This window comes from Homalodisca vitripennis, chromosome X (assembly GCF_021130785.1).
Source record: "Homalodisca vitripennis isolate AUS2020 chromosome X, UT_GWSS_2.1, whole genome shotgun sequence".
Classification (NCBI taxonomy): Eukaryota; Metazoa; Arthropoda; class Insecta; order Hemiptera; family Cicadellidae; genus Homalodisca; species Homalodisca vitripennis.
The window spans coordinates 63253842-63262709 of NC_060215.1; the positions used below are offsets into that span (position 1 = coordinate 63253842).

Consider the following 8868-nt stretch of genomic DNA (forward strand, 5'->3'; position numbering starts at 1 on the left):
GAACATAAAATTTTAACTGTGCCAAGCCTAATAATTTTCAAAACGTTATTCAGTGCAGTCTAATTACGACAACCTTTTTAATGATAACCATAAACACAGTCATAATACTAGGTATAAAACTAATTTTCAATATCCCAAACATCATCTGAAAGTGGTGGAAAAGACACCATCCTACATGGGGAAAAAATGGTTCAATAAATTACCTTTAAGGTTTAAGGAATTAATATATTCAGGTGCATTCCAAGATAACATTATGGAGTTTTTACTTGAAAAACATATTATAATGTAAGTGAGTTTTTCAAAGACATTTTTTAAATTTTAAGCACTCTATTACTGTTTGTAAATGTTGATTTTTATATTTTTAAGTAGGTCTACAAGTTGGCATATTGCTTTCCTATGATAAGTTAATTAATACTCTGTTTAATTTTCTGTGTTTTATTGTGTATTTTATTACTTTTTTGCGTGTTTTATTGTATTGTGTGTTTGGTTGTTTGGATTTAGTTAAACAAGAGTAGTATAGGTTATATCTGACAATTTCATCTGTTTTATAGCTGTCCTATATTATTATGAAACGTTCGTGACAATAAAGATTTATTACTATTATAAAGTCCCTATACCCACAATGTAATTTCACATAGGTTAATGACCCGTTATCTTATATAGTAGTTCAAATGTTTACCAAATATAGTAGATTTAAATCTTACCTAGAATATTCAAACAATTTCTGTTATTTTATATATTATTTTTTGAATTATAATTATTAATATTTATTTTTTATAAATCGCTTTCACCAAACTGGTAGAGTAAAGTTGTGAAATAAACATGTATTTATAAAGATGTTCTGGATCCTACTGTAGTAGAATCTGTATCCCACCTGCAGGCACTAGGGACTCAGTAATAAAAGACTTATTACATTGAAAAAATGCTTACATCATATGCAGAGCAAAAATTAAATTTTATATAAACCAACCTCCAAAATTTCTGGGTTTGATTATGCAAACCCAACATATTATATATTTTTAAACTATAAAACATACTGATCAATTTGTATACATTGAAATATTTTTAACAAAAAAAATTTAACCCTTCCCACGCGGCAAACGGATATATCCGTTAGGACTGATTTTGACCGAAACACGGTAAACGGATATATCCTTCAAAGTCTATTTTGTGTTATTTAATAAATTGTAGTTGCCGTGGAATCCGCTAGAGTTCAAGGGAGTGTTGAATACTTGTTCCGAAAAGCAGATGTTACAGTTTGAACCTCATTGGCGCGTCGCAGTGGTGGGGGGGCGTGGCTTTGTCCTCGTGGCATGATTTAGCCTCAGTCTGCGGCGAACCATTACGCGGTAAACGGATATATCCCGGCACGGCATATTTTAGTGTTTAACGCTGTTTTGCCATATTTCCTTATTTACTGTTCGTGTTGCTGTTGTATTTAGCATTATATTATCTTTTTATTTTGTTATTACTTTATTTGTTGTGTCGTTATAGGCCCATATTGTTCTATGCAATGGCGAATCCTGACGACTTTTTGTAAAATTTGAAAATTTATTAAGAAATATAGGGGTCTGATTATTTTGTGATACTGTATTATTTTTTTATTCCTAAAAGCCACCACTAATGAAAAAAATTAGAGTTGGTAAAATGTAAAAAAAAAACATTTAAAGTTAATTACGCGTTATGAGTCAAAATTGAAAGATAAATTCCGCGTGGGAAGGGTTAAACCTAATATTGTTCACAAAATACAAATTTGAAACAAATTTTTTTTTATGAAATACACTTTACTAAATAACCTTAGCCTACATATTTTTCCCATAAAAACTACATCATTATAACAATAATTTATAATTGATAGAAAACTGTAAAGTATTCTTTGTATTATTTTTATAAAATGCACTTGCATAACCAGGAAAACGGCCTCTCAATAAAGGTTATCCAGTAACAGTAGAAGGGTTAATTGGCTGTCTATTCACACACAAAAAAACCATAAATCATTTTCCATTATTTTTATATTTCAACATGCTTTTAAGATCATAATAATACAGAAACTTACCGTAAAAGTTGAAACAGAGATCCCATTTTCAATGGAGTCTTCTTCTAATGTCTTTTGTGTAAGTAACTGAAACAAAAATGAAAAAATCATTAAAAACCTGAAAAAATTATATGGTTGCTAATCTGTTACTCTTGGTCTTGATTCCATAACTGTAAAAATATGACATAACATTTTTAAGAGTTACATGTCTGTACAATCCTTTTATCTAACCGATTGTTAGAAAAATAGGTTAAAATAATGTTTTAATTAATCATGCAGTCAATAGACTAGTTATAATTGTGTTCTATAAGGTTTTTCTAAAGCATACTATGTTTATATTTCCTAATTATTTCTTTTTTAACTGATTTAATTTAAAAGAATGTTTGCTTTGTTTGTATAATTATTCAATTATAATTTAATTTACAACAATTATAGGTGACGTTGGTCTACGCTATGTTTATACCTTGCAATGTTTATAAGTATGTTACTTTTCTCATAAACCGATGTCAACTATAGTTGACAAAGTAAACAAATTTTTATAGTCGTGTTTTTGACTACCAATTTCATTCGGAATTTATACAACACGGAACAGATAACTACACACTATTTGGATGCTCTTTTAAATCCTGTTTTCTAGAAATGTTTTCTAGATCGTCAAAAAGGTCCGATAACATAGACCTAATTATTGTAAGAGACCATAAGACAAAATTGTGTTTGTATCAACAATAGTTTACATTGGCCCAGTTCATTCAGCCTGAGTGTCACTTAAATAGTTGTCGTCGCTCTATGGAGAGTTGGGCATGTCAACTATATTTCATGCTGGACTGTGGTAAAGGATTCTTATTTTTTACATGTCAGTAGGAAACGGTTAAGGCACTGTGTCATTAAAGTTTTACATGTAAAGTATTTTTTCCATTGTTTCTGTGATGTTTCAACCCCAGCTTGATCCATGCAGGATTAAAAATTATTTAAAACAAAACACGCTATGGTATATAATGATAAATAAGGTGATTAAAACTTTCCATAAACCCAACTAACTTTTGAACATTTGTAAACTTTGAGGACTTTTAATTCAGTTAAACAACCTTGTGACAAGACTGTAGGATTTACTAGCCCTCAAGGCCTTATTACTTGTTTAATTTTATGATGTGATTACTTATGCATCAATCTTAAATGAGGCATTTAGTGGGGCAATTTGTTGTAATAACAATAATTTAAATCTTTTGTACCCAGCTCGAACAATTTTTAAAGTTCAATTTTATAGAAGGAGATATTAATGCTTTTCTAACATAAATAAAAAAAATTAAAAGGACAATGTAATTGGTGGCCTACATAGTATTATCCTTGTCTAACCTCTTTCAGTGATATCATACTGTGCAATTGTAGAAAAGAATGAACTCTAAAGACGATAAGAGTTATTTAGTTTACAGATCTCGTTATAACAGCTAATAATTAACTAAATCGCTTTTTAATGGGAAAATACTTTGGTTATCATTTACCTGGTAGTAACTAAAGACTCTTTAGTGAATTTTTACTGATAAATATTGTAGCTTAAATGAATAAAATGATCATCCCAGTTTTATTCAATATAAATGTTTAACTACCTACTTTTACATTAACATTATTAACAATTTACAATTTTTTATTTTCAGAGAACAAATACTAAATCTGTATAGCAATCGTCATAAATAAGTAACTCTATAGACTTACCAGTTAATTATATTAATATTTAAATTGTTTTATTTAAACAACTGTTATACCTAGAAAGTTATAAAAGAAAACTAAATAATGTTTATCTAAAATTTCACCATAAATAATTTCAACACCAGAAATAGACATGTCAACACTCAGTGAGAGATGCCCGATCATATTTCATGTTCATAAACTCATTTAATATTAAATAGCGCTCATAAGATTTTAGTCCGTGTTGGGCAACTCTGAAATTTTCCCGGCCTCGAGTATTGTAGTTATGAAGGTGTCTACCCTGCATTAGCACACACTTTGAACGGCAATATATTATTGCCTGAAATATGTATAGCAGGGCAGTGACAAAAACTCAAGTTCCCTAAATTTATTCCTGCACGATTCCCCAATTTTCAATTTCAGGATCGCTCTGACCGCTCTTTTCTGTACTCTGAAAAGTTTCAGAAAAACTGCATTTCCACAACTGCCCCATAATGTAATACCATAGGACAGATGAGAAAATAAAACCCTGTAGTAAGCCGTCATCAAGATCTGTCTTGAACAAAGTTTTAACAGGTGTTCGGTTCCAAAAAAATATATAATTGGTTTTAAAATAGTTGTTACTATTCAGATTGTACATGTTAAAATATTGTACACAGCTATTCAGCCCTTCAAAAGTTTGGATTTTAAGATTTGACATTATATTACTAATTTTTTTTTGTAGTCTACAAATATCAGCTTACATGGAAATAAATTATTTTTTCAACATCTTTTTAAACACTTGTGTATTATGTAATTCATACTTGTAGATAATCACAATTTTTACTTTACTCTTGAGGTTAGAATTATTTAAGTTGCACGGTATTAAAAATAGTTTTTAAATTAGGCTAATTTCTTCATTTGAAATTCTTGTGTGTAGCCTATTTTTAAAAATAAAGAATCATGTATAAAAAATGTTAATACGCTTATACTATTCCGCTGTCACTTTAAATATTTTCATACTGACATGTGGAATATTGGTAAGTCAATTTACAGAACCATTCAAGCAGGTACAGGTGCATTTTACACTTATCTGCAATGTCAAGGTCATACGTACATAATGTGAGTCTGCTTTTAGTTGTGAGTCAATCATTATTAATGGTCCACACTGCCTATCTGCATGAGGCATTCATAATCGAACCTTCTGGAATATTCATGTTAGCTGATAGATCTCGAGGAATGTTATTCATTTTCGTACTATAATACTTACTGCCTCTACTACTGCAGATGAAAAACATCCCTCGAAATCTTACCAGCTAACATATGAAGGACTGCAACCAACTGCTGCAGCCTTCACTATTGGCCAGAGACATTAGTGATCAGAACTTGTGGAATATTCAGTCATTCTTTACAATTAGACTACTACAACAACATCAGTACCCCTCAATATGTTGCAAAGAAAGATTTTAGAGAGAGAACAACGTATAAGCTACAGCAAAATGTCGCAAATCCATAAAAAGTAGGTTTGCTTAAATTTTTTCTTTTACATTATTTGTTGATTCTTCAAACAGGAAATGCTTAGAAAGTGAATAAGAAAGCATCAGGAAACAATTGATGTAGAAAGTCCTAATAATAAAATGTAATCCTCAGAAAAGTAAGAGTTTAATATGATCCCAACATTCTATATTTTTAGGACACTCACAAAATATATATATATATTTTTTAACAATTTAAATACACCTAATACTTATTAAAATACTAATAATGAACAGTTTTACAAAGTTATAACTATATTGGTAAATTTTATTCAATTTTAAGACAATTTGTTTAAAAGAGTATCTCCATTTTGTTGGTAATACTGTGCCAGCTGAACTTAGTTATATATGTGCAATTAAAGTTTCTCACTTAATGTTAAGTTATTACTTCATAGTAAAAAATTCATTTGTGAAAGTTTATACTCAAATAGAATGAAACTGACACATTTTCCGTAAATGATATATATTTTCATATTTACAATGCACTCCAAGTATCCTGTTATGGAATTATTTAAAAGTAACAATAAAATTATATATGACTGCCCAAAAAACATTAATTTTTATATGTTTTATTCATACAAATTCTAGTATAAAATTAAAACACAAAAAGATGTGAAATTGTTGGAGTGAACTATATTTATTTATTTTAACAAACAGCAATGTCTAGTCAATAAAGAAAATATATATATGACTAGACCTATATACTTATTTTATACGTGCAAAAAATAAAAGTGAACAAGATATATTCAAGTTAATTAAAACATGATGCGACTTACTGGCATTAACAAAGACAATACAAAAATATGTCATATGAATAACTTCAATAGGCCTAAATATTACTTTATATCATGCACTAATAGATTCTCTTCATACGTAATATATCTATAATAACTAACTATATTAAATGCTGATATTACTAGAAATGTTCAAAGTGGGTTGTTAAAGAATTTGTTGTAATTTACTGTTAAAAAACATTTACATAAATAAATGTATTTCATAAATGCATGAATTTTGTTTGAAGATTCTTTAAAAACATGATTTCCTGAAATACTGGCATGTAGTGAACTTTGTGGGAAAAAATTGTTGTATATTTTACAAAGTGTAAAAAATGTTAATTTCATTGATTCAATTTTTATTTCTTTCCTTGATCAAGTCTGGCAAAAACTTTGAATGATTGGTGGGCTAAATTACCAGAGATCAACTCCTTTTGAAGATAAAAGTATACACCATGGTAGGGTAGTATAAAAACTGTATTTTGTATTGATTTTTTAAAATTTAGTTTGCAAAGCGGCAATAATGGTCCTGCTAACATAGGCTTCCTGACTGCCAGAGCTCGGGTTAAGTGCAATTAGTTAATTTATTCTTTTGTTCCAATGAGATAACTCTTAATCTACCAATGATGAATGTGAAGTACAAAATTTTTAGTAATGAATTATCCTTACCTTCGCTAATTTGTCTATAGGCAAAAGCTGGGAAGGTATCTTTTCTTGTAGGTCAGATCCCGAATTGTTTCTTGAAATTCCGTGTTTCGGAGATCCTTCTCGACTATGATTATTTCCCATTTTAAAATCTGTATTAAAATTTCTATTAATAGTAAAACTACTTAACTAGAAAATATATCACATAATCAACAGACGTCAACAACTCAGACTTTCGACCCAACTCCTCTGACGACGACTAACCATTTTCTTCACACTAAACGCTCCAGACTGACTTTTACCGACTTCCCCCACCCTAACTACCTGGTATATAAAGCTCCGTCTGTCCCTGGTACTGATGCACGATTGCGAGAGATTGCAATCGAAACATTTCGATTGTCAGAGCATTTAACGCAGCTCGAATGATCAGTTTGCATTCGAAATATTGAAACGAACGCACGAGATCTAGTATCATTTAAATTGTTTCATGCAGTCAATTAATTAATATAGCCTGGATTTCTCTAAGGCTTTTGATCGTATTAGCCACGTCCACCTGATCAGAAAACTTGAGGCCTTTGGGATCCATGGTGTTTTGCTTGACTGGTTTGAGTCCTACCTTAGAAATAGACATCTACAAGTGCGGTTTGGGGGAGCAGTTTCTGAACCGATACCCGTTCTGTCAGGCGTACCTCAGGGCTCACTCCTGGGACCTTTTTTGTTCAGCCTGTTTATTAATGATGTGGGCGATAGGCTTTCAACTAATTTCTTGTTGTTTGCAGATGATGCTAAAGTCTTTGTTGAGATAACTGGTCCTGATGATTGCCGTAGATTGCAAAATAACTTGGATGGTCTTGTAGAATGGTGTGTGTTGAATGACATGGACTTGAATCCCGACAAATGTTTTGTGATGACATTTGCACGTTCTCGGTCAGCTCTTGAGTATGGTTATGCTGTTGGAGGTGCCCATCTGAAGCGAGTGGAGAGTGCAAAGGACCTTGGAATAATAATGGTACCTAATCTTGACCCTCGGGAGCACTTGCAACATATTTCTAAAAAAGCCAACGCTTCCCTTGGATTTGTCATAAGAGCCTCACGTGATGGTCTTTCTGTTCCCTCATTGAGACATATCTTCATCTCGCTGGTCAGATCACATCTGGAGTATACGTCCGTGGTGTGGGCTCCTTTCCAGAAAAACCATTGTGACCTACTGGAAAGAATTCAGATCAGATTTTTGAAGGCAGTTGGAGTCCGGCTGGGATTTAACTATAGGGAGGTTCCGGTGACAACGCTAAGGGATGCTCTTGGACTGCCCCTGCTGGAGTCAAGAAGAAGGTATCTGGACCTGATGTTTCTGCACAGACTTCTAAATGGTAGTATCGACTGCCCCGATCTCCTCGGCATGGTGGATCTGCGTGTTCCAGTCGGAGGCACCAGGTCAAGAGACCTCTTTGGAGAGACACATCAGCTAACCAGCTACGGCTACCACAGTATCATCCCTCGTTTACTGAGACATGGGAACTCTGTTTCAGCACAGGCCGACTTCTTTGGCTCTTCACCCACTACCTTCAAGGAAAACATATTACACTCGTGATTATTCAAGAAATTTTCTACTTGTTCTTTTTCTACTCTTCTCTTCTTTTTGTTCTTAGGCATAGCATTTAAAATGTATTTAGATCAAATGCTAGTTGGTCCCATTGTAGTTAATAGCATTTATATACCTACATATCAGTATTGTTGTTGGGTTGGTTGAAGTCAATTGTTGTTAGAGTTAATTTATTGATTGTTGCTTAGTTTATATTCTTTGTTGTTACTATTTATGTATTTGAAATAATTATTTGTTGGAAATTATTTATATCCATCTTGAAGCTATCTAGTAAATATTGCTGTTAACTTTATGTTGTACTTTGTACTTTTGTAGTATGTACTAGTTGCTTGTTTGTACATTTCTGTAAATGGCACTGACCGTTGATAATAAATAAATAAATATATTTAGATACAAATGAAACACAGTATTTTGAATATAAAAGTAAGAAATATAATACTAAACAGTTCCATAAATACTTGTTCTCAATTCAAGAACTCTTGATAGTGTATCATAAAGTAAGTGGCATTATGTATACTAGTAGCCTCCGTATTAAAGTGGAATATTTCTAAAGTAAAAACATACCTAATATAATTATAAAACCACTACTAATATAATGATTAATTAATGTGACAT

The 8868-nt window shown here is 31.4% G+C and overlaps 2 protein-coding genes across 2 annotated transcripts in view; one reads left to right on the forward strand and one right to left on the reverse strand.

The window, feature by feature from the left end:
* The window catches only part of LOC124369080, a 59752-nt gene extending 52796 nt beyond the window's left edge, over window positions 1-6956 (reverse strand). The window contains exons 1-2 of the mRNA XM_046826799.1: window positions 6675-6956; window positions 2057-2122 (exon numbers count right to left, since the gene is read on the reverse strand). Of these exons, the coding sequence (XP_046682755.1) occupies window positions 2057-2122; window positions 6675-6794 (186 nt within the window). The 5' untranslated portion in view covers window positions 6795-6956. The remainder of the gene's footprint in view (window positions 1-2056; window positions 2123-6674) is intronic.
* Window positions 6957-7527: 571 nt separating this feature from the next.
* On the forward strand, window positions 7528-8241 carry LOC124369466. The gene has a single exon (XM_046827476.1). The coding sequence runs from the start codon at window positions 7528-7530 to the stop codon at window positions 8239-8241; it is 714 nt and encodes a 237-aa protein (XP_046683432.1).
* The last annotated feature ends 627 nt before the right edge of the window (window positions 8242-8868 follow it).